Source organism: Acanthaster planci, linkage group LG14 (assembly GCF_054643075.1).
Source record: "Acanthaster planci isolate LZ-2023a linkage group LG14, COTS_SCS, whole genome shotgun sequence".
NCBI classification, from domain to species: domain Eukaryota; kingdom Metazoa; phylum Echinodermata; class Asteroidea; order Valvatida; family Acanthasteridae; genus Acanthaster; species Acanthaster planci.
Window position 1 is genome coordinate 13,528,922 of NC_141790.1, and position 26,000 is coordinate 13,554,921.

Consider the following 26,000-nt stretch of genomic DNA (forward strand, 5'->3'; position numbering starts at 1 on the left):
ATTTTGATATGTGATTTAACGTCAGAAATTGTCCCAAAGGTTGAGAGACATAAAGAAACATGTAACTACACAGCCGTTAGGATCTCATGCTTTCGTTTCCATAAAAGGAATGGCCCATTTGATAAAAAAAACATGGTTGTGTCAAAGTTTGGATTTTGTATCAAATTTATGCCAAATCAAATTTAAACTTTTGAAAATATTCCGCCGATAATTCCACGCTGTTTACCCCAAAATATTGTTTAAGCCTGGTAAACTCTTGGAGTCGCGCTTTTCTGAAATACCATATAAATTTACTAAGGTTCGTTCATTTTCACTATTTTAACAAAAGTAAAGTGATTATACTTAAACGTTATTAACCAGCAGTTGGTATCTATAGAGGCACAACCAGGTGACTTTTAATAAAGTCCTAAAATACAAGTAAAAAACATTATCTGGCCAATTGTATACTATGGTGCAATATAATACTATATAATAACTCTATAACAAATGTTCAGTAGGCCCAAATCGTGCTGCCCTCACCCGCCCCACCAAAATCTTAGCATATCCGGTCACTATTTTATTGTGGCCAGTTTCAAAATGGTGAAATTGAAACCCGCTGTTGCTGTTTTATCCACTAAGTTTGTACTTCGTTTCCAATAAACCTTATGACGTTCGCAATGCATTATGAGTTTGGATGACAAACATGCAATGCATTTTATGCACAACCCTATGGGAGAAGCGTACCTGCAAATGTTAATCTGTTTCCATTTTATTTCCTACTCCAATTCAAACCATCCCCTTCTGACACAGTGTTGCATTATTGATTTGGGACGAAGATATTCACAAACTTAGAAGTTTAAAAGGTTGGCAGAGAAGGAAAATTCGGAGAATCCCTTCCAACAACACCACTTTTTGTCATGGACCGTGAATATTAATGTTCTAGTATTGTCCAATCAGAATGACGACTTGTAGCTCATTAATCCCTCATTGACCAGTCACGTTCATTTTCAGCCTGTTGACTTACTGGTGCTGATAAAAAAAAGACAATTATGGGTGTTTTTTCTTACAAACATTTGAAAACCTATTTGAAAATGTGTAATATGATAATCGCACGCATCTGTGAGTTGATGATCGGATACGTAAAAAATATTTAGTAGAAAACTGTGTTTTGGTTGCTGACTGGTTCACTTCCCCCATAGGGTTGTACATAAAATGCATTGCTTGTTTGTCATCCAAATCCATAAAGCAATGTAAACGTTGAAAAGGTTTCTAACATACCGGTATGCAACTCTAATTTTCACTGTTTATCGCGTATTGAAGCGTTTTTCAGCCAATGGTAAGTTTTCCAACCAGCTTGTAACATACAAAGCACCATAAGGTTGTTTTGCTTTGATTAGGAAAAGGTTGTAACGATTGAAACTTGTCACATCACAATGCTGCTGTGCAGGTTTTGTCATGTGTTTCTCAAAGTTGAAAACAAATAAATACTGCTTTACAGGTATTCAAAACCAGTGGCCATTTTTCATACTGCTTGACTTCATCTCAGAGGATAAGTGTACAACAATTGCAAGTCCCCTGATTGTTTTAGAATGTACGGGCAACACAACAATTATTCTTGACCTAAACACAAGTTGTTGTAATAAGAACCTTAACATACACACCTTATGTACATGGAGAAAATAGCATGTTATACCTCTGGGTAATTTCAGTTAAAATCGTATTCAAACACCTTACATTTTCGATGTAAATTAAATGTAAAAAATCTTTGTTTTTACTATAAGAACCATATAAATATAATCATTCCTTACAAAATCAGTGTAAAAATTCGAAATCGTAAGTATGCAGTTACATATCCTTTGTAATAATTGTCCAAACACGCACCTTTGAAAATTTGAAGTTGTAAAGTGTGTACAGATACAAATATGACAATGCAGCGTTCATAGAGAAGAAATTGCGATTCACGGGCGAGGACACTAACGCTTTAAAAGTAAAGCAAACGGGCACAGACTCGTTTTCTTGTGTTAAACACAAATTAAACAGGCACGGTGAAAATCCCTTTTAGAAAGGTAACTCTGGGAATGTTTGATATAAAGGAACACGCATGAATCGGTAAGTTGTACAACAGGAGACGTCTTTCCACTTCTTCTTAGACAAAGAATACTTTGACGAACAGGAATGCAAAACACAGCAGCAATGCAGCGATGATGGAGCGGGAGAAACAACGCACGGCCCCAGAGGGTTCCGGGGTTGGAGTTGGCTCCTCGCTGCCGTGTGGGTACCAGTTACCGCAGCGAGGGAAATCTCTAGGCTTTGGCGGAAGATCTTTATCTTTGCCGACGTGGATCATCACAGCCATTCCGATCTGTGTGATTGTAGCAAAATATAAAGTGTCAGCCGTTCGTTTCCTTGTTTTTTTCCAAAATTGTCATATGAATTAAGCCGGACGGATGTGTCTTTTAAACACTATTTCGGACTATAAATATGGACAATTGGTTCACTGACCGTAATACACCTGACTAAGTTCTATAAGAACAATGGCTGATGACAAGCGCCAGGCTTAGGGTCCAAGGAAGAAATATCCAGATTTTACTGGAGCCTAGTTGTTATATCATACTGGGACAAAAATCACGTAACAAGGGAAACCTTGAGCAATCCTGTAACCTGGAAGACAAATCAGCGAAACCAGCAAATCTTGATGAGTTATGGCATGAAATTGCTATGTGCTGTTACATTCGACCAATATAATTGATTATCTGTAGTCATGGGCAGTCATTTCGGCCCAGTTCAGTCTACATAGTAGCCACTAATAATGCAAATTATTTTTAGGAGCATTTTTTTGGAAGTGGGTTGACTTGTTTGCTATGCTTCTGTTAGCACGACATAGGTCTACTTCAAAGTTCTAATTATTCATTTGTTTTATTTTTAATTTGACCTACATAGCAACAACACGCCAATAAAGTTTTGTGCAAAGTCATCAACTCAGATAACCCTTTCCGACGGCTTGACATTTCAGTGCAATTCCAAACAATTATTGGGTTTGGACAGGTATGGACTCGCAATGATTAATGATGCGAGTGAAGAACAACCCTGCCTCCGAAATCGTTGCCTTTCAAGACTTAGCCAGGTATTTGTTGATCTCTGAATGGTTAAAGTGGCAACTAATTTCTAATTTGACCCAACAAAAACAAACGTAAATCGATCAAAACAAATAACTTCAGAAGACGCTATAGGTCAATTTTCATGGACATTTTCAGAAAGACTCATCCGATCGAACAACAACAAGCTAAAACACAAGCATGAACATTGATGCTTGATTTGAAAGCAATGACTTGAAATAGAAGAGGTACTGGGCATGAAGGTTTTCGGGTCACATGTTTTCAGACAAATTTTTTGCATTCCACGAATATGCCTCTGGTTATTATCTTTGTTTAGTTTAACGTGTAATCTATTTTTTATCTCGGTCAAACGTTTTTATACCGAATAAATAAAATATTTATTGACAATAATAATTACACTGATATAAATAAATTAGTTATGGAGAATTGACGTACTTTTTTTAGAATTACATGCATTATTTATCCTTCAAACTAATCGATTGTCCCATGTATTGAATTGAATTATTGCTATTTAAGATTTAATGCTATGAAAATCAAGATACAAACATAAAGTAAATATTGTGAATGTTATAATGATGAAAGTCCAGCAGCAACGGGCTTCGACACCCTATCAGAGTTGAAGCTTGTCTACAGATATCCCACGAAGGCCAATAACTGCCGATGCTTCAACATTTTATCAAATATAATTATGATATATGTTTCATGATTTGCATTTTTAGCAAACATGTAGCGTCCTATGATGTATCACGAGCACTATATCCAACTTCTGCCATAGACTTTGTGAACCACCTCACACCACGTATTCCAGACAAGATCTGACTGTGCGTTTCGAAGCAACTAGTAAGCCCCCTTGACAACCGACAATCGAATTTTGTGGCACTCGAGAAGTCCTGAAGGGCTGCCTAGCCATCAAACATGACAGATTACATCCACAATATTATTTATTTGTAAACGTTTGCCCGGAGTCCTTTTTTACTTCTTTTGTTTCCTCACAAGATGCACCTGCACGATCCATAAATAACGTTTGTCATTACTATTGTTACAAGGAGTGGTTGAGAGTTGAATCCACTTGTTATTTCTGCCTGAGTGTACGTAAAAAATTGTGGTCGTGTTAACATAAAATGCAAACAATTCGAACGTAACATGTACTCATTATTTGCCACCAATGAGATACAGGACATCGTTTGAAAAGCTCAAATTCTAGACAAGATTTTTGACATTGAATGGTGGTTGCTTTGGCGTCATCCAACGCACTTTATTTGTCGGCTCATGCTGCGCCATTGAGAGTAAGCCAACAATGGGTATGAACTTACCGTGTTGTGGAACTCCAAGTGGCAATGAAACAACCACCAACCGGGGTTGTCTGCTACGAAGCGAACGGCTGTGAAACCACCATCTGGAACAATTACGGTGTCTTTCTGCGGCGCCTCGGTGAAATTTCGTACGATTCCTCCTGTTTTCAGCACCACAAAACACGACCAGTTTCAATAGATTTAAATACCCAGATGTGTAATTTGAGTGTAAGTGAAGATATTGCTAAAAGACGTTGACACACACACAATTAAAGTGCGAGCATGTTGGTCTTTAACTGGAAAGTGAGTGATGAAGTTTCATTCGTAATGGTCATGTTTTATTCCTGCTCATCAAGATTGTCGATGGGTTTTTTACCTTGCTCAAGTTACAAGACTATGGAGAGGATTATTGGGATTATCAAATGATATTTATTTACCAAAATCTATTTTGTTAATAATGTCAATTTGCAGTCCCCAGAAAACATAAAAACAGCTGCACTTCTTGAGTGGGTTCATGTAAAAAAAAGTCACAAATTACTCTCGTCTGTTTCATTTGAGTACTTATTTTATAGATTTAAAGTACAGATTCCTAGCTAATGGACAACTGTAGTTTATTGGAGACTGTCCTTACCGGCTTGATCAAGTTCCATGACTTCCTCCACGGTGGTCTTAGTTCCCAACTTCTTCATAGCTACCACTTGGAAACTGTAGCCGTGGAGATGCATTGGATGTGTACCTTCAAATGGTTTCCCTTCGTCAACAAGCACCAGCTCAATCGTCTGTACAGTGACAGTAAACCATATATAATCAAAGCTACCAGAAATTCTCAGCCACCAAAGGATATTTCCGGTATTTTTTTTTTTGCTTTCATATACTACCAATGTGTTTATGTTCTACCAGGTACATCGGAATGTTAGGATTTTGGGCGCTTACAACCATGGCAACGCGGTCTTAGTAAAACAATACTTAACACAACAGTGAATTGTACACAACAGAAACTTGTTTAGATTTTTTATCAGATTCCTATTAGGAAGTCCTACTTTCATTATTGCGGTATATGCAATTACCTTTCCTAGTTCCACTTCAACAACGTGGGTACATTCGCAGTACTCCTCCTTGCAGTGTTCTCTCATGGCCATCGTATTATCCAAAGTACACATTTCAAACTCATTGATGTCACTGTGCTGGGTCAGGGGAGGCACGGCAGGCGGCTTGAAGGACACGTGGTTGATCTGCGAGGAAAAGGTCCAGTGTCGCCGAGAGACTGCGTGGGATGGGTAGTAATCAGGGTGGTTGTAGATAGGATTATTGACGCCCTCAAAGTCCAAGCCCAAGTAAACGGTTCGGTACACATTCTCCAGTGGGGCTTTGTCCTTCTTTTCTGAATTTGACAAAATCGACAAATAATACTTTATAAACATATTTGATAAATGTGAATTTTTAATCTGCTTTACGGTACTTTGTGTGGAATCAGGGAGCCGTTTCCTTTTCTGCTGATCAAGCGTTTGACTTGATAAGCACTAAACTCCACTGTAGGGTTGAATTCAAGAAATTCGAGTGGGTTATTCATTGAAGTACATCAAAAAACGGCCACTGGTCCGTTTTAAATTATGAAGTTAAGCTATGAACGCATGGTGGTCAACTTTTCTTTGATCGAAAATAAATGATCTTCCTCACTTGGTGTTACCTAGTGCAACAAGCTGATTGACGTTCATGACTGTTTCTGAGGGTTCTTGGTTGACCGGGTTCAGGATTACCCCTTTGCGGATGGGTGGATCATCCTCTGGTGTCACTGGCTCATCATCAGCACCTTCGTAGATCAATGAGGCCAATGCGTGAACGTTGGCGCCTGTACAGTAACCCACAGCTCGAACTCGCATCCAGTACTTGCCAACGGGTTGGTTGGCGTCGAGTATAAAGTCAAACCGTTCTCCTCCGTACAGGACAAAACGGGACACTTCGACCGGTTCGAAGGGAAACCCATCGCTTGTGATAACCGTCAGGTTATGATTGTCTACTGATACCTCGATGGCGCAATCCAAGATGGCGTTGCTGATTGTACGAAAGCGATATCGCTTGCCTTGCTGCACATGGAATGTTTCCCTTGGCGTCTTTATGGTCTGATTGGTGTTTTGGTCGAAGAACTCCATCTTCTGCCCCCTACCGTTGATTAAAACTGAATCAGGGAAACCTGATAAAGTGCTGAGGTGATGGCCTGTGTAGCGATTCACAGCTAAGTCACTGATCCAGTCGTGGACAAAGACCACGTGGTCGGGAAAGTCGTAGTCGTACAAGCCGCTGTGAGGGTCATCCGGAGCGGATTGTTTCACGATGAACGGCCCGAAGATGCCATCAGACCTCTGCAGGCCCGAATGTGAGTGCCACCAATGGGTCCCTGGCGTGTCAGCTGTGAACTCATAAGTAAAGCTTGAGCCAGCAGGAATGGAGCATTGGGTTACGGAGGATGTCCCATCCATGTACGGCGTCCCTCGTTGATGAAGCCCATGCCAGTGGATAGTAACACCCTCAGAGTTAATTAACAGGTTGTTGACCTTCACAAAAACGATGTCGTGCTCACAGACCTGTTTCAAATGAGACAAAAATATAAAATAAATTATAACCTTCTGTAGTAACATGAAAAGGCTTAGCCTTATTTCATTGACATGCACTGAAAACGCATGTCTTACTTAATATCACTTCGTCAGAGGTAATGACATGTATATTGCTTTCATTCTTATTAACCGGCGGGATTTGAATCATGATGGAAAGATTATTGTTTCAAGGTGGAGGTTCTAGAAACATATACACCGATTTATCACTCATACCTATATTCTGTTGAAATCCCGTTTTCACATGAACAAATTCTCGAAGAGCATATGCCGTTATTCTTTCATTAATTGTAGGAATGTCCTCAACCGTGTTTCGAATCTCTCAGACTCCTGTTCTTTTTTAATCATCCACTTGTTATGGATTCTTTCCTGGGTCAAGGACTTTCGCAGCGGAACAATTCGACCTTTCCATATTCTTACGAGCAGCTAAGCTAAACAGTTCGTAAAGGTGGCACGGTGTCCTATGACACAGCTTCAAGGGCCTAAACAGAATACAAAGCTTTCCTTATCGGCAACAAACCTGAACGTGTGGTCCGGGAAACTGCCTATTGACGACTGCCACCGCCCGTGGTACGCCATCGAGTGTAAAGCAATGCGGACGATGACAGTCACTCATGTTGAAGGGGCAATTGTAGCAAGCTTTCGACATGCTGAATGACCACTCCACGGTGAATTCGTAGCGACAGATACGGGGCTTCGGAGGCCATGAGCAGCTTCGCAAGCAATCGTGGTTCGAATCTTCCTCGCTCAGTGCTATATGAACAGTTCACAGGATAGGAATGCACAGGCGCAGTACTTAAAAACTGTCAAGAAGTAATCCTAAGTATTCTCATTAGGCAATGCAATTTCATTTGTAGTATAAAATCTTGTCAGTACCAACTCTCAAAATTCAAACATGGGTTACTTAAATCCTGTGTAATGAAACAAATCTTACTTCTGACTTGACTGAGTCATCTGTAATTGATATCTGTAATGCACAACAGAAAACTCTGCTCAACCGGACGTCTGGACTCACTTGCTAATTTTGTTTACATTTTTCAACATTTTTCCTTACCTGTTATTGGCAGAGTCTGTAACAAAACTAAATACAGGACTGCTGCAAAGGTTGCTTGAATTCTTCCAAGAGTCAGAATAACCATTTTCCTTTCTCGATGCTTCTGATAAATAAATATACGATAGCAGTCACGTTAATTATTTGACATGAAGATTAACAATATTTCAAAGAAAATATTTTCATCATTGTTTGTAATATATAATTATACTAAATTTCCCATTTGAAAAGTGAAGTCACATATAACAAATCATCTTTTCACGTAGCTAATACAATATTTGTTACTAGGAAAAGTAATAAAACGGGATGCTTAAGCTACAATCTGGCGGACCGGTAGTGTAGTAACAAATCTTTGGGAAGTTATGCTGTGAGGCGGAGAATAACATAATCCCACCAAAAAGTAGAGTTAAATTTTCTCCCGTGATTTTTCGTGGGACACAGCATCCATACCAGAGCTATTCGGAGGATAAAATAATAATTGTCAACTTAGATGTGAAAATGTCAGAGGGAGCGTTTGGCCACAGCTTGTGCAAATCGCCTTCAGATAAAATCGACACAGGGTCTCCGAAAGAATCATCCTTGCCTTTTTTCTGGAGGGATCACACTTCCATTCAGTTCGAATGATACGTTAATTTTCAGTCGCCTCAGGGTTTAAAACAAGATTGAAATCGACTCTAAGAGAAGACGAGATTTCACGATGGATCATCGCAATGCAAAAGCCTGAACCACCACAGTGAAAAACAAGTAGACAGGTAGTGTAACTGCGGTACCTGAACACATAACCTTTTAAATAATTAATCAATCCAGGCAAGGTTTACGTAGTAATACCTCACCTGTCAAGTTAGCAAGCCACCGAGATTTGGTTTTGCCATGTAAACCGACATATTTACAAAGTGTGACCAGTTCCTCCATCAAAGCGTGTGGGTGCGTAGAACTACCCGCATGGTTGTCGCTTCACCAAGGTACAAAGTTTAAGTCAATTAGGTCATTACACTCAGCGTTTTACCTTGAATACAAGAACAGAGAACACTCAAAGTCCTTCCCTCTACTAAATGGTCTCATGATTAGAATTTGTTGACGTAATATTCAGTGATAACTTCTATGCTAACACATGGCTAACGTGGGTCAAAGTTATACACGGGGATTCGTCCGTTTGTGTAGATGTTACCACCCTGATTTTCACCCATGACATGAAGATAAGAGTCATATTGTTTGGAAAGGTGTCCTGAAAGGAAACCTATACTCCTCTACAATGCTATGCGTTTCTACTACCCATAGATACACTCCTGGAGAAGCGTTAGTCTGATCATAATTCATACTAATTGCATCAGAAGGTACAGTTGGCATATTTCAACCTGTTGGCAATCTTGTCATGCATTTACAGTCTTTGATGGTGAAGCACTGCTGTAATACCTAAAATTTAAATTCTTTGAGGCCAGGGCCGTTTACCAATACTCTGCTTCGGCTCTGTTTCAGGCTTCAACTGTTTTTTACTGTCTGACTTTGAAGCTGTAAGTGCACTAATTAGTCTAATAGTGCCACAAAACATCAAATAAGATGCAAGAGAGCAAAAACTTACAGTAATCCAATTTGATTTAAACGCTTCAGGCCTACAATCGGGGATTGGTTTCGGGCACGAAGCCTGAGACGGAGACGAAGTTGGAAAACGGCCGTGGCTAAAACTTCAATAATACGGGCGTTTTACAATAGTGCGCCTTCAAGGATTTGCAACGCGTTGACCAATCACAGTGCGCGAAATCTGTCAACCAAATACGCGTTTGGAAAGGGTCGACAGATTTCGCGCACTGTAATTGTTCAACGCCTTGCGATCTCTTGGAGGCGCACTATTGTGAATCGCTCGTATTAACGTGAGTGGGATATTAGGCCTGTTGTGTCACCGAATTAACAATCAGAACGTATCGTCTTAATTCTACCATAGGTTTGCCATTCATTGTTTTAGTCTCACAACCCAACCTTCAGTTTAAACACTGCATAAACTGTGTATTCCTTGCTGAACTCAAACCTGAGCTTAGAGCTATGTGCTGCGTGCATACTTTTAATTCTTCAATGTGATAGGTTTGTGGTATTTTCTTTATTTAGTTAAGAACGTCCTTGTATATCTCCTTGGTGATAATGATAAGCAGCTAAGACAATCAGTGAATCTTTACAATGCCCAAAACTGTTTGTGTGCGCTTCTTTCATCTCAATGATAAATTCTTTCTTAATATCTCCATCCTTTAGAGCTGACATTTTTGATAAAGATGTCTGTTTTTTCACCCATAAGTAATCTGTTTGCTATCCTCTCTAAAACTAGGGTCATTTGACTTCTGTACCGCCAATCTCAATTTGTTGGCAATTTGTCGACTGGAATATAAGTGTTTCTACAAAGTGAGGCAATCAGGAAAATCTGAGGGGGGGAATGGGGCCATTCCTCAGGAGCTTTTTTTTTTGTAATAATGAGAAACAATTTTGCTAGACTTTTGTACTTCCTTCTAAAAGCGCATTAGAAAACCCAAAATCTAGGTTACGATATCATACTGTTCCGCACCCCTTGACAAAAAATGTGAGTCCCCAATTAAACTTTGGATCCGCCCTTAATGTCGTTGTACAGACACCATCCATCTCCTGACTCTGCAGCAGTTGTTTGAATTTGTCACAGCGTATATTGTGGTATTATACCAGCCAGTGCAACTTACAAATCTACATATTGTTTCATCACACAAAGGTCAAAACGGCTTCGAAGTTTATACCCGAAGGGTGTTCTCACTGACCTTTGTTATGTTACCTTAAAAAGCTATTGCATGTATATGCAAAGACTGCCGTGCACAGTACATGTGTTAAGATAGTGGGCGAGGATTTAAAGCTTTAGAAATACCAAAAACGTTGACTTTTGGGGAAAGTGCCAAAGCAGCATTCACTGCTGGATCAGCGTGCCATTGATGAAGAAACCTCAGCTACTTTTACAAGAAAAAGTTTTACATGAAAATTAGCCTCACCGCCTAATTTGCAGCCTATGACGGACGTAGGCCTACGGTTGCTGTGAAACCAAGCATTTGCCCTCTACATAAATGCTGGCCGATCTTGGCCACGTGGTACTTTGACATCTTTCAGTCGCAAATTACTTGTGAAATGAGCAACGACCTTGTCGATCCAATATGTAACTCTGACGTCGGAAGGTAACGTTCCTATCCGATGGAAAAGAAGTTTATTTAGAATGACCTGACTCCCTTCAGTAACTACCCGTGGCACCCTTCATTACAAAAGCTCACAACAAAGAGTCAACCCAGAAAATATTTGAAGACAACTATTTCGTGACAAAGTTTCTGAATAGAGTAGGCCTTGTGCTTGTTACCAATTATCAATAAAAAAAGCAAGGCTCTGAGGGGAATGCGTGAATTTCACGCCGCGGCAGTAAAGCTTTGCTCTATTGTGTATAGGGAATTGTGTTAAATGGCGCCTGCAGTTTTTAGGCTTTGTAAAGACGCTCCATCCCAAATAGTAGAGTGGACCATAGCAAGGCCTTTTACAAAAGTCTAACAATGGGGCTTTGTAAAAGGTTCAGCATTGCAATTATCCTAAAAGGCCAAGGATATGTGTTGTAAGGTCTCTCCTGTGGTGCTGCATATACAGTGATTTGTTCAAACCCAAAAAGGACCTCACAAGCAACCCTAAACTAAATGTTAAATATGGAATAGTTGCATTTGTCTTTCATGAATGCGATATATTTCAGGCATTTTAAATAAATTTTGATGATATATTCTTGTTAATGCTCTTTGTAAGACCAACAGGTTTGAAGTAAATGGTATACAACTGAGTTGTGAATCAAGTTAAGTTACACAGTTGCAGTACCATGCAAATTAACGCATGTTGTTTCTCCAACAACTGAAGAAACTTCATTTGGACAACACACTTTTGGTTTTATGGAAAAGTCATTTATTTAGTCTATACTCCTATTTAATTTGATTTGTATTTGAAGCAAAATAGGGATAAAATAAATCGGCCTCGGAAAACAGCTCAAAAATTATTGGCTTGGAATTACCCACCCTTGAAAGTCTGTACATTGATAGAACCCTGTCCAAGGTAAACAGTATTACGCAAGACCCATCTCATCCTTTATTTAATAATTACAGTTTCAACAAATCAGGACTGCGCCTGTGCGTTCCCCGTAACAACAAAGCTCGTTATAGACTGTCATTTGTACCGGACTCAATTCATTCCATCAACAGTAGAGTTACCAGATGAACACTTGCTGCATAGTCTTTCGACGTACGGGGGTAAATTAATTCAGTAGAGTTGTGACTTTTAGGTGAAAATTAATTGCTGTTCTATTTGTAAAACCCAGTAGTTTTGAATCATGCAATTCATGATATGTTTTTGCGAATTTCTGGTGGATAGGGTTGATATGAAGTATCTTATTATGGAGAAATATTGTTGTTATGTTTTGTGTTTAAAATCCAATGTAAGGCAAATTTCCGTATGGACAATAAAGGTATCAAATCATCGCTTCTGTATTTATGTTTGTGTAGCTGCTCGACGAAATTAGAATTCGTCATTTTCCACCGCCTGTCTTGAAAACTGTAATAAAAGTAATTATGTATATTTTTGATTGGTTATAAATTGACGTCCGGCTCTTCAGGAGTATTTCTCGGTGTGCCAATTGCATAGAGAATCAGTTAGTTGATTTAGATTGAATCTAACATTGTGCTCATAAACTTCATTCTTTCTGTTCAATGTCGGAGCTTACTGTAAAACAGTCCCTTCACCGTCTTTGCTACTCAAGTTTGGAATCACGTATCAGTGCTATAACCTTCATGAACCCTCGTATGGAAATCTTACCGATATTGTTCACAACAAAATTTATGTGGAGCCCTAGCAGGTGGTTTTTATTTTATCATGCGCTTGACCCTAATGTCACTGGGACCGTGACTGGTATAGATACAGGACCTGTGGACGGGGCGTAGTGCCACCGAAGTAATGGCGTCCACATGGATCAGTCTTGAACCCCGACGGTCCTCAATCCTCTGATTTCAATATGATTTTTACATATACAGCATATAGGGGTTAGGGTTATTATAATCCACAAAGACGGCGGTATCTCTCGAATAAGGTTGGGGGTACCAGGGAAGCACACAACCAATAATAATACATGTAATTGAAATATTTTTTTTAATATTTTGTTATAATGTGTTGCTGTTATTGCTCTCATGCAGGGGGGCACGCACCTGGGAAATAGACTATAATCTCTGAGACGCACAAGTCTAAGACCCGCAGAATCTAATACGGAGGCAGCATGACCCGTCGCCTCCACTAAATAATTATATTTGTGAACGTTTTCCCTCCCCTACACTGCCAACAATGATCTGCAGTCAGTTTCAGGTTTATGTGATTGAACATTTGTCCACCTGGTTGTATTTTTTCTTTTTTTTTGGTACCAAACATTCACCGTTTCGTTGTATCAGTATTTAGAAAGACACGCCGATACAGACAAGCAAAGACTTCACTAGTAAACCCAGACGTCCCTTTTAGTGACGTTTTCTTGTCAATATTTTAAGCTGTTTCTTCTTGGTGATATTTCTGTAGTTTAGTCACTGTACACACAATGCGACGTTTTTCAGAACTGAAACGTCATTTTTCATGGCAATCAGTGAACTATATCTATTGCTAAGGTCGGTCGATTGCCAATCTGCCGTGCCGTTAATTGATTCCCACGAGAAGTTCCACTCAAGTTGCGTACTCAAAGGTCTGTTTCGTATCTTGCGATGTTAAATATAACGCTTACCTGGTGCCTGGGCGTTGGCAACTGAACACTCTGCACTGCCGTCTGGGAGCGACTAAAATAAGATAAGCACGGCGGCGGACAAACTGAAGCCAACTCTTTTTCTGCGGTAGTACACCTACCCTACACACACCGTACACGCTTCGCTGAACAAAGTTAGAATTGTAAATGAAGATCAAGGGTGAGGCGGATTCATTCAGAGGTGCTTGGGTTTTTGTTTGTATTGCTTGCATAACGTCACTGACAAAGTTTTGGTGCACGCAGCAAGTGCGATGCTCAGGGCAGAGTGTTGAGATGGGTTCATGTGATGAGCAAGTTCGATATTTCAGCAGCGCATGCCAAGTGACTTCGTCACACACGCGGCCGCATACACAGTTACCTTATATGCCTACTGTGAACATTCCTTTCTTTTCGTGGAGTTAAGAAAACTCAGTGAGAATACTGGTTTTTCTTGAACTGGGAACACGATTTTCTGCTGGATTTTTGTAAAAGGTTTCGTTGTCTGTTCCTCTTTTACGACGGATGACCCGTACCCCAAAATACCTCTAAACTTTTTTTTCAGAACGTGTGTAAGTCCGCAGAACGTCTTCCTTTCCTGCATCGTGTGGACATCTTTTGTTCACAAGTCCACACTAGGTATGTAAGGTTACCACATAATTGATAGCAGGTTTCCATTGGACAAACACCAAAGTTGCGCGTTAACTACCGGTTCCATGGTTTCATGCAACTCTGTGTGCAGTGGGCGTGGTTTAAACCGAAGTGACGTCACACTTACGATCCGGATTCGGAAACAGCTATACGCGAGCGTAAAAGTCTGTCCTATCAGCGTAGCCATAAACTGACTCGTGCGCTCGCTTGTTCTTGAAAATGAGGACTTTTAGAAACACCGAACTAGCTCATCGTAAAAACAGTAGGCAGTGGTGCTTCCCCTGGGTTATTAGCTCGTCAACTCCAGAGATGTATTGCTTCAGCTTCACATTAATTACCTTTTGATTAAGTCGTGGTGAAATTCCTTCAGTCGTAAAATTCCTGATGTTACTCCCCGAGTAACTCCCAAATTTTAATTCTTGTTAAATTCCTTTATCGATAACAAATAAATTACTAGCAAAACTTATCTCAATTTCCCTGCACAATGGATCTCAAGTACATGTGTATGTGTGATAGGCTATATCTTTACGTCACCAACACTTCACAGTGATCTAGCCAGCCTCCACGGGACTGTGTATAACCTAATCCACATGATTCAATAACGTGCCGTATACAAACAAGGTACCGAAAGTTAACACTGCGCGTGCGCCAAGACAAACCATACAGCAGTCACAAACATGATCAAAATCTCTCCAGCCAAAAGTGTTCAAATGCGGACAGCAAAATGGTGGCTCCACAGCATGCAAACAAGTGGAATTCCTTGAAAACATTCCAATACAAACTGACAGTAACTGTCGTGTCAAGAAAGCGAGGAGAGAGAGTGCGTGTGCCCAACTCTACACCCATGTAGCCACGTGTATAGTATTACGTAGTTTCATAAAATAAAACTCTCAGTGACAAATGTGTTCACGCATCATGACACCAAGACTACACGTCAGACCCTGTGTTTACATCAAACAATACCGAGATAAACTTGCTGAAAAATTATAATAGCCCAAAAGATCCAAAGAGGCTAAGTGTACACCCCGTCTTTTACCATGGCTACGGCAAACGAGCGGGTATCTTAAAGGTGCACTCCGTCTGCACAGTATTATTCATGAATTCTACAAAATAAACCGAAAAAAATCTCCAGACCACCACAAAAGTTTGACCGAAATGCGATTTGGAAGACATTAAATCGTTAACAATAAATGAGGCCTTACCAGCATCCTGTTTAAGAGCAGTGGGTACAAGCGAGTTGCAAGATGAAACAAGAGGCAAAGCTATTTCGCCCTTTATCAATTCCTTTCCAATCATGCCATAATGATTTTTGCTTTGTTTTGTTTTGGTTTGGTTCAGTTTGGTTTGGTTTGCCAAATGTACTATTATATTAAGAAGTGGTCTTTCAACTTTTCCTGGGAAACGGCCGTTTCCTTTCACCCGCCCTAGACGAAGACAGTCTGACGTAAACGTCCAAATTCAACATGTGTCAGGCAACTGGACTAGCCTTGCGTTCACGTCTTTAATAACTTCTCAGGGGAAGCCACTTTCAAGTTACTTACATCTTCACGACAGAATTCTCTCCTGAGATGGTATTTTAAGACATTTTCAAGGTTCTAATACATGGTACAGGTGTGTTAACTAGGCAATAATTTCCCAGATGTATGAGACTATATCAGTGGCTTTTACCGTGGTGCACAAGAATAGTAATTGGCTTAGCTCGTCCTCTCTGTCCTTACAGTGTGCTGGGATGGGAAAATGCATGACGTAATTTTATCGACCACTCATTGGACAGAGTTGATTTTGAACAACGCAGATCCAATCATCCACGTGTACTGGACACGTGCACTCAATGTATGCCGATGTGTTGACTGCTCGTAACCCGCAACGCGTTTTGCGTCTGTTGATGTGACGTGTGACTGTGAGCTGTGGTGATTCTGATCGAAGCCGTGGTTGCTTTCTTCATTATTTTACTTAACAGAGGAGAGCGCTCTCTCAATTGCACAATTGTCAGAAATTAACCAGTTGCAGTTTTTTCACAACACACGGAACACAAAATTCTAAATCAAAGCTCATAGTGTCGAATAACGACAAAGTTATCAAGCATAAAACGTCATTTCCTCATGTGTCCGATTCCTACTTAAGCTACATTCCAAATCGCCAGACGCGTAACATTAAATATACCTCAGCCGTTGCTTCGTGTGTGCAATCATTTATTTATCATTTGCTCTAGGTAAAGACTTCGACAAAGTAATTCACATTGCACGATCATGCCATAGCCATGTGATTGTACTTTTACCAAATGTTTCTTTTAATCGCTAGCATGTACGAAGGCTCGGCTGGTTCATGGATAGGACTCACGAATATTAACAGCGGATCAATCGGTTTACCATGAACACCTGTCGTTTAGAGCACGATTAGAACGAACTTTAACACGTTGCAAAATCTCGAATTTTTAAAATTCTGTAAAAGGGGAAGAATCCATTAGAAACCCATTGCATCTCTGCGCGTACTCGCTTCGATCAAATTTGAGTATTATTGTACATTTTATTTGTGTGTACTTAAATCGCTGGAAATCTCCCAAATGCATTCATGCTCATCCAAAGTGATTATGATAGAAATCCACCGTTTTTTGTTCAAGGTTGGCATAAATATTGTCGCTTGGTTTTGATATTCCATGCGAATCGGGTACTCAGAGTTAAACTCTTTGCTTTTTTTAATTGGTGTTATTTTTCCGAAATACCGAGCTGTACATGTTATACTGAGGCAAGGTTCAGGGCCTTTGAAGATGCTGAATCATTGTAATTTGAATCACATTTGGAGATAAGTTGTTGGACCACAGTCACTGCGTTGTTGCGGAATTTGTCGCCTCATAGGGCTTTTTTTTCCCAAAACTACGTCATGCATTCCGTGAGGAGCACGCATCAAATCTTGAAGCAGTACATGTATATTCACCTTGTATATGTAGCACTGACTTCACAAGGTTCAACGAGTGGAAAATCCCCAGCCAATCAGTCGAGGCATTGCACTCTCTCCTGGACAGGCTTTTCGATTGACAGGTATAAATTGGTTGGCAGGATTCAATTTGCCCATAAGTGCGCTATCATTTGAGGGGAAAGAGTCGAGCTTACACACCAAGGAGCCCCATGGCTGAACAAATCGCATCACTCCGTGTAATAAAGACAATCGTAGGGCTATTAGGTATATTTGGCAATGGTTTGGTATGCTTGGTAATTTACAAGATCAAGTTTATGCATACAACTACCAATGCTTTCATCTTCAACCAAGCAGCTATTGATTTCCTGGGCTCGACATTTCTTCTGCTGAGCAGCAACATCCCTACGCCGTCTCCTCTCTCGGACAGCCTAGCTGGAGGCTTCCTCTGCCGTCTTTGGCTCTCGGACTTCTTCCTCTGGTCCTTCTTCACAGCCTCCACACTGAACCTGGTCTCTCTGACGTTCGAGAGGTACGTGGCCATCGTGTTCCCCTTCAAGCACGGCACCATCTACGGCACGGTCCCCGTCCGAATTTTGATCGCCGGCGCTTGGATCATCGGCACTGCCAGTAGCTTCTATGATATCGCTTTCTACGATGTAGTGGATGGCAAATGTCAGCCTATAAGCGTCCCGGGCTCTCAGGCACTAGGCGTCATGATATTTCTGTTTCAGTACTTCATCCCAGTCTGTGCTATGCTGACTGCTTATATTCATATCATCGTGGTACTCAAGCAGAATGCCTCCCGTGTTGGTCCAGCCCCAGTTAGTTCCCTCACTATGGGCAACCCTCCTGTGGAAGCAGCAGATGCGTCCCTATTGCGAGCCCGACGAAACACCTTCAAGACACTGCTCATTGTATTCATCACTTACGTCTTCTGCTGGACTCTCAATTCGATAATATTCTTCATGTTCAACTTTGGCTATCCGTTGGACTTCAAAAGCGCGTTGTACATTGTCTCACTAGCCTTGGTAGCCCTAAATTCCTGCGCGAATCCGATCATTTACGCGGTAAAATACCGACAGTTCCGCCGCGGACTCCGCCAGTTTTTGGGCCTTCCAGTGGGCAGCGAGGATGATAGCAGAACGACCAACACTTGAGATCAGTATTTGTAAAATTGTGTAAGTTTGGTCAACACTATTACTCCAGAAGAGTTTCTCCTCAACACTTCGGGCTTATTATTAATTGAGCTAAGACTAGGACCACATTCACACCGTTAAATTAACACAGTAAAGATGTTTATCACGTTCTAAATTAATGACGGTATGTTTATTAAATGGTACAAAATTGCACGTGTGTGTTTTATTCAGTTCAAACTAGTCACCCATATCTATACCGAATTGCCACTTAACTCATTTTGAAGAGCGACTGCATTGAGATATGATATGCACCTATGATATGATATGCATCTATGATGTTGCACGCGTGCAATTTAAATCTTGTTACAATGGCAATTTATCAATTTACAATTAGGGTTTCGGTAGATAGCGTTGGAATATCGTCCAAATTGACAGTGGAAAACGAAGGGAGTGTTTTAAAAGTGAATTCCTACCGAAAGTCAGCTTTCAACCCAATATCATTATGTCATTTAGGTATATTCAGTGAAAGTTTTTGGAGAAAGACTAATGGTGATGCGTATTTAAAAAAAAAAATGTGATGCCTGGAAAACGTTACTTCACCATGAGTAAGATACTCATTGGCCGTTGTTAGCTCACTTCAGTCATGAGATAGTTGAATGTAAATCGATTATTGAAGTTAAAGTTAATACTTGATAATGTTGGGTATTTGAATTCTATACTGCGAGTTACAAAGAATCGTCACCTTGCATTCAATCCCTCGTTCTTGTTATTGTTCTAACATACTGTGCAAAAACTAACACAACAAATGAGTCTTGGTAATTATGTGTTAGTTTCTAATTTTAGAAGTGCAAGCACGAGAATGCACACATTGTTTGTCATTCTTCTTTGGGTCAAATAATCAATGACCTAAGGTATCTGACCTTTATTCAGTTTCTCTTAGTTGGTTTTTCAATTGTGTTTTCTCTTAATTTTTCTCATAATGCTTGTGATATGTTCTCCTTGAAGTGAACTGTAAGACTTTACAATAATTATACAAGATTTGAGATGAGGTACATAAACATTGACTTCTCCCACCGCGTTTCCCCAGTTTTAAAAGTTAGCAGGCAAATGGCAATAATCTTCTGCAGAGCAAAGCAAAGATAAGGCAAGTTTGAAATAAGAAATGCATTGAGAATAAACAGGGGCAGCGGGCCAGGTATGACACAAAATCGTTTGCCCATAATAGGTTCTCGTTACAATACTCTACATCTTCCGACATTCCAGATGACCAGATATCTATCGTCTTACAGTAAAACCTTAAGACCATAACTCATCAATTCATAAACCCAATTTGTTGGATCTGAATATTTGCACCACTGGTACAGGTCTAGAGGGAATCAAGGGCGGGTCAAGAATTAGAGGATTTCATCATGAATTTATTTTGACTACAGGCCTATATTCTGCAATTTCATACAAGTTTTAACGTCTCCAAAAGTCAGATTTTGCCTTTCTGCAAGAAGAATGACCATTGAGAGGGCAAAGTAACTCCACCCCATCCCCTCCACCCGATTCGCTTATGACAATGGAGATAATTTTCTTAGTATCACGCTTAGTATCACTGAATTTGGTATAAAGCGTTCCAGAGAGGTTAATTAGGTCACCTGACAGTGTTTCGTCTCTTAATACATGTGTTCAATTCGCAATTTACCACACGGAGCAGGTAGGAATTTATAATGATTCACAGATACGTCAGAAATGAATTTTAAAATTCCACAACAAATTGCACAATCCTGGTTTCTTTGGGGGGAGGTTAGGAGAAAAATATCCTGCCCTCACATCTATGTCATGTACCTTAACCTAATGTTTCTCTAAATAACCAATCTTTCTTGCTGCTGCTGTAAAATGTGGTCAATAGAGGGCGCTTTGACCAAGGCAAAAGCGTCAGCCACCACTGCATATGAATACAGGAATGATGCTTGAGTGGCTGGGATCAAACGCTGCGGGTGCTGAATATCTTAAAGAAAGCCATGTCGGAAGGAACATTAACATGAAGCGTGTTTGCCGCCACCTCGCGTTTAGAGGCATCAAGCGTCAATTTATCCCCTCCCTCGCTCGTCACCCAGCCCCCAATCAGAGTGCTGGGAAGGGCTTGTGACCTTGCACAGATTTCAGTGAAGGATTTACGTCACACGGGGTTACAGCTAACGATGCACAGAGCATTGTTGGTAAATTCCTGCCACGCGCGGGAGCTCGCTCATCGATTACACAAGCGGCGGTTACCAACTCGATATTTTTTTCCTTCTTTGTTGAAAATCTTCTCACTATACTTTATTCGTATATCAACAATTGATCAAGATTATTATTAATTTGAAAGTGATCTGTGATACTCAGAGAAAAGATAAATTATCACACTGTGATTGTGCTAAGGCCATGTCTTTATCATATATCCGACACTTTGCCCGTGCCAAAGTATTTTCATTGGCGAACCAAACAAATTAAATAACGCTTCGCTCACAGAAGTGATAATCTCGCGATCGCAGGTCGTGCACAATATATCCCATCATAGTGCAAAGCATATCAGCCTTACCCTGCGCCTTGTTTGGGCGCAGAGCGATGAGGCGAATCCCTTCCCATCTTAATCGAATACACGCTCTCTATTACTGTTTTCAGAGAGCTCTCAAAGTGATTAGGATTTCATGAAGTGATTTTCAAAACCATACAGTGGTCTATAAATTTATGTCACCGTATGTATCTCTGTTCCAAGAACCCATCGTGTGAGCGCACCGCTCAAAGTGCGTATGGTGCTATGCATCACTCACGGGGGTCCAGTGTGATAGAATAAAACAAGACTACATCGGCAGCGCGTGCATAGGATAGGTCTCCCTTGGAAACTTACTTGCTGGAGGATAGATACCCCAACCCCACCCCCAGCCCCCCCCCAAAAAAAACGTGACGAACACAAAAACGCAGGACCGTTAACGCACCCATACCTGTTTTACATATTAACTTGAGGAAAATGCTCCTTTTTCTCCAACCAGGATAACTCCTTCGAGCTTGATTTTTGAAGATGATTTCCTGGACTGTTCCTCTTCATTTTGCCACGGTTAACCTTGACCCCAAAATGCCTCTGAAACTGTTTTACAGGGAGGGGAAAATTAAACGTTATGTGGACGTGTGCGAGTCCACACAATGCGATCGTACCCTGCATTATGTGGACTTCTTTTGTGCCGAGGTCCACACTATGTATGCCACGCCTGTACACCCACTCATGTTTGTGTGTATCCCTAGGAACTTAATAGAGGCACACTCAATTTATAGTAGTGAAAAGGCTAGTATTCACACGCTGCCGATAAGGTATCTCTATCTATCATCAACGGATTCTCTCGGATGATCCAATGAGATGCCAAGTAGAATGCCTGCACAAGCCTTTCGCGGTCAATTTGTTTTATCTGAAAGTACGTGAGCCCTGCATTACCATCTCTGCTGAGAATTGGTCGAGCATCTTATTTCTCCCTAGTTTTTACGACAACGAGGGGAGTATGTCACACAGTTCAAAGTTCTGTTACAATGTGCGCGTTGAAAGGACAGTATTTTACAGCCAAACTCACGATACAATCCTTAAAAGCTTCCCGTCTCACTTGAAGTATTACAAAAAGTTATTCGTCCACTCAGGTTGAATTATTTCCCCCCTCTTCCTTAATTTGATCTTCGGGATCAATGTGTAACAGCGTGAAGTGTCCTTCACATTCTCCGCGTCATTGGCATTTGGATCCAGCTCTCACAAGGCACTGCAAAGAAAAAGCGTACGCGAAGGAGGAAATAGAGACCCTGCAGTTCTTGCTTCGTTTAAATACAAAGAGTTTTGAAATCGATTCTGTTTTAAACGAAATTGAAGGACTTTCGCGTTGCAACGACACATTCTGGTAGTGTTTACTGTTATTGGGAATCGCCCAAAGTAGCCACTCAACATGGGAAGCTTAATGTTCGTTATTTTGGTAAGAATCAACCACTTATAATTTTGGTCATTATATTGTGTTGGGTAGGCCCGAAGCAGCAAAATACACGACACGCGGCCTTGGAAATCACACAGGCTGTGGCTACCGAAGACCATGGAGAGCAGGAATGTTCTCCTGCCTAATTGGATGCTTGTACGTTGAATACCAGACAAGGACAGACAAACATATTGTCAGAAAACGATTTCTACGAGGTCTAAGTAAAAAGAGATTGCCACTATACACGCATCAGCGGCAAAACAGTCAAACCGTAATTGATTTGTTTCCCCTTGAGGACAAAAACAAACCAGACGATCAGGAACCACTGCATTAATCTCCATCGCAGAAACCATCTTGCAGTTTTCCAAATAAACAATATTACTTTATTTAAATTCTTCCCTTTTTTCAAGTTTCTTACGTTCGTTGAATAGTGTCCAGATTTGAAAACCAAGCAATTTATATTACTCTCTCAGTTTCCAAATGGGAGGGAAACCATACAGCTCGTGTGTTTGTACATACTTTCAATCGACTGAATACGAGGTATGTGTATCTTATACGTGACTAATTATACTTGAACTGTTAAAATTCACGTAAATTTGAGAATCCTTTATCAAGAGAACTTACACTTAAATACAATGAACCCTTAAAATGAATCACGGAAAACGGTAACTTGCTGTGTCTAATGTCTACATCAAATCATAATGTCTACATGATGTAATTGATTGAGATAAATTACGGTTGTTTTTACGATTAATTACATGTCCAGTAAATGAGCGCGATTTACCGTGAAAATAATTACTGTAAATCATGAACAGTATACTACTGGCGCTCGTGCTGCCAGTAGTGTACTGTGAAAACTTATAGGAAAAAATCTACAGTAGCGATTGCCAACAACAATACTGCGGGGTTACTTTAACATCTGAGTGTCGTGTGCTTCTTCAAGGGGGGAATTACGTCCAACATTATCTGCCTTGAGAAGAAGTACCCCTTCATCGGTTGAAAAGAACCATATTGTGGGGAGTGTTCGTTTTGTTGACGCGTGCATTTCGTAGTCGTTTGTAAAATCAGCAAAGTGCAGTCCCCACCAAGGAAGCCTCTGTTACTTGGAAAAATGCGCCCTCTCATGGTCCCACTCCGGTTGGATAGCAGGCAGCAGTTGCGTTATCGAATAAAAATCAGCATTACAGGTCCAATAATGGCGTGTGACATCCAACAGTGAATTGTAATTCTGTTTCACGTTCCTGTACAGTTTTATGTTTCAGACAACCATACACAGCAGACAATAAGGAAAAGTATTCTCCAGAAAGCTACACATCTCTATTTAATACATACCAAATTTTACCAAACTTCCAAACAGCATCACAATTCATTTCCAAAATGCATCAAAAAGCGTTAACAACAGGGTATTACTTAGTTTTGCTATATGAAGTCATCTCTTTTGGATTGATAATTTTTTTATGTAATTGTCACTGGTCTGGTAGCGTCGCTGTTTTGCACGTTAGTTTCTTTTCGCCAGAAGATCTTCTTCAGTCCCTGTCTAAACTGTCGGTACTTGACCGCGTAAATGATTGGGTTGGCACAGGAGTTGATCGCTACCAAGGCAACGGAGACGATGTACAACGCCCCGTTGAAGTCCAGCGGATAGCCAAAATTGAACATGAAGAATATAATTGAGTTGAGAGTCCAGCAGAAGACGTAAGTGATGAATACAATGAGCAGTGTCTTGAAGGTGTTTCGTCGGGCTCGCAACAGGGATGCACCCGCCGCCTCTACACCCGATTGTCCAGTGGGCTGTGGGCCGACACGGTCTGCTCCTCGCTTCAGAACCACGGTGATGTGAACGTAGGCAAGCAATATAGCTACCACGGGGATAAGGTACTGCAGCAGAAATATCATAACGCCTACAGCCTGGGCGCCAGGAATGTTAAGCGACATGCAAACACCGTCGGTGTTAGCGTAGAAGAAAACATTATAACAGCTGCTACCGAACCCGAGACACCAAGTGACTGTCATCATTACCACGACACGATTTCGAGAATACAGGGTCGGGTATCTAAAAGGGAATACGATGGCAAAGTACCTTTCGAATGTCAGGAACACCAGGTTGATGGTGGAGACTGTCAAAAATGCCCAGAGGAAGAAATCGGAGATCCACAGCCGGCACAGGAGATCTCCTGATAGCCCAGTGGGTAAAGGAACCGGGATGGGCGTATTACTACCGAGGAGAAGCATGGCTGAACCGAGAAAATCGATGACGGCTTGGTTTGTAATAAATGCATTGGTAGTAGTATGCATTGCTTTGGTCTTAAAGACAACGAAACACACCAAAGCGTTACCAAAAATGCCCAGAAGGCCAACAATGGTCTTGATGACACGCAGAACCAGAATAGACTCCGCCATGGTGACATACAAGTCCAAATTATCACAGAATGTGGTACCTAACACGAGGTTGCAACAAGATGAAACCAGATCGCTTGAGTAACTTCACCGGTGTGATTCTGTGACAAGACGTATGTGTCTTTATCCAAGGAGACGATCCAGCAGCCGCCAATACGAGCTGAGCTATAGAAGTGCGCATGCGTTGCATCCTTCGCTTGATGGTCAGATCTTGCATTTACACAGCTGAAATCGACTTCCTTTGTACCACTTGCAAATTGTTTGCAAGTGTCACGTGTACGTGCTTGCTGGTGTCCATGTACCCCGGCCTTGCCTCATTCTTTGTCCTTTTCCTAGAATGTAGCGCTCCTTCCATGTCATGTTTGCCTCCCCTATCATACCGGCCATAAAAATTAGGGCCACTTATGACGCACACTGGAAGTTTTCCACTGGTGCAGTGGCATTTTTTCAAATCAAAATAAATTGATTAAAAGTACAATCTGAAAATAGAACGGGTTACGAATAATCATATTGCATCAGTAATCAGATATTCACCATACAGTTCAGTATGAGAAATTGTCGAGCAGAAGTAATTTAATGAAACGTAAAACTGCTATTATTTGTTACTATCAAGGCAAGTATGTAATTTGATTTGACACGTCGCCATAGCACTCATAACTGTTTCATCTGTGTTGTATGAAGCTCTTTCAAAATGTTTGTTAAAAGAACAGATAGGCCAAGGTTAGCCTGGGACTTCTGACTACTCCATTTGCAACCTCTTCTACTGAAGCCACCAAAGTCTGAAGCCCTGACTCCCTTTGATAGTTATTACACTTGACGTGAAAGTGCTCAGCTTCAATATTATTCTCAATATGAAACAACGACATCCTGGATTTTCCAGTTACATCTAAGTAGTTCAGTTGACAAGATGAAATCAGTCATAGAGAGCATTTCTACAACAGTTGCATGTTTGAAGGAGGGATGTACGATGTTCCAATCTTGTGTATGAAGAAAATTCAGTTTCAACTATTTGTATTTATTTTTTGCCACAATAAATTCTCACCCGCCCCATAGAAGCATTTTTGTATAAATAATATGACAGTGGTTTCTTAAATAAACTATTTAAAAAT

At 40.7% G+C, this 26,000-nt stretch overlaps 3 protein-coding genes and 1 long non-coding RNA gene across 6 annotated transcripts; 1 reads left to right on the top strand and 3 right to left on the bottom strand.

The window, feature by feature from the left end:
• Positions 1-76: 76 nt before the first annotated feature.
• On the bottom strand, positions 77-14,143 carry LOC110981742 (multicopper oxidase 3-like). 3 transcript variants are annotated; one of them, XM_087145746.1, is made up of 9 exons: positions 13,827-14,143; positions 8,881-9,053; positions 8,051-8,153; positions 7,517-7,749; positions 6,075-6,969; positions 5,455-5,768; positions 5,019-5,166; positions 4,409-4,548; positions 77-2,341 (listed from the first exon to the last, which is right to left on the bottom strand). In XM_087145746.1, exons 3-9 carry the CDS (start codon positions 8,133-8,135, stop codon positions 2,126-2,128), a joined length of 2,031 nt encoding a protein of 676 aa, XP_087001872.1. In that variant the 5' UTR covers positions 8,136-8,153; positions 8,881-9,053; positions 13,827-14,143; the 3' UTR covers positions 77-2,125. The 3 variants fall into 3 exon arrangements, with proteins under 3 accessions (XP_087001872.1, XP_022095253.2, XP_022095252.2); XM_022239561.2 differs by lacking the exon at positions 8,881-9,053 and having other exon boundaries at positions 8,051-8,150; XM_022239560.2 differs by lacking the exon at positions 8,881-9,053 and having other exon boundaries at positions 13,827-14,142.
• On the bottom strand, positions 11,958-12,531 carry LOC147796881 (uncharacterized). The gene is made up of 2 exons (XR_015427688.1): positions 12,218-12,531; positions 11,958-12,158 (listed from the first exon to the last, which is right to left on the bottom strand). It is a non-coding gene; the product is annotated as an uncharacterized LOC147796881 (long non-coding RNA).
• Positions 14,144-17,474: 3,331 nt separating the features above from the next.
• LOC110981652 (galanin receptor 2b-like) lies at positions 17,475-20,111 on the top strand. The gene has a single exon (XM_087146102.1). It carries the CDS (start codon positions 17,597-17,599, stop codon positions 18,542-18,544), a length of 948 nt encoding a protein of 315 aa, XP_087002228.1. The 5' UTR covers positions 17,475-17,596; the 3' UTR covers positions 18,545-20,111.
• Positions 20,112-22,859: 2,748 nt separating this feature from the next.
• Positions 22,860-24,991, bottom strand: LOC110981653 (galanin receptor 2b-like). Its single transcript, XM_022239388.2, has one exon. It carries the CDS (start codon positions 24,892-24,894, stop codon positions 23,950-23,952), a length of 945 nt encoding a protein of 314 aa, XP_022095080.1. The 5' UTR covers positions 24,895-24,991; the 3' UTR covers positions 22,860-23,949.
• Between the last annotated feature and the right edge of the window lie 1,009 nt (positions 24,992-26,000).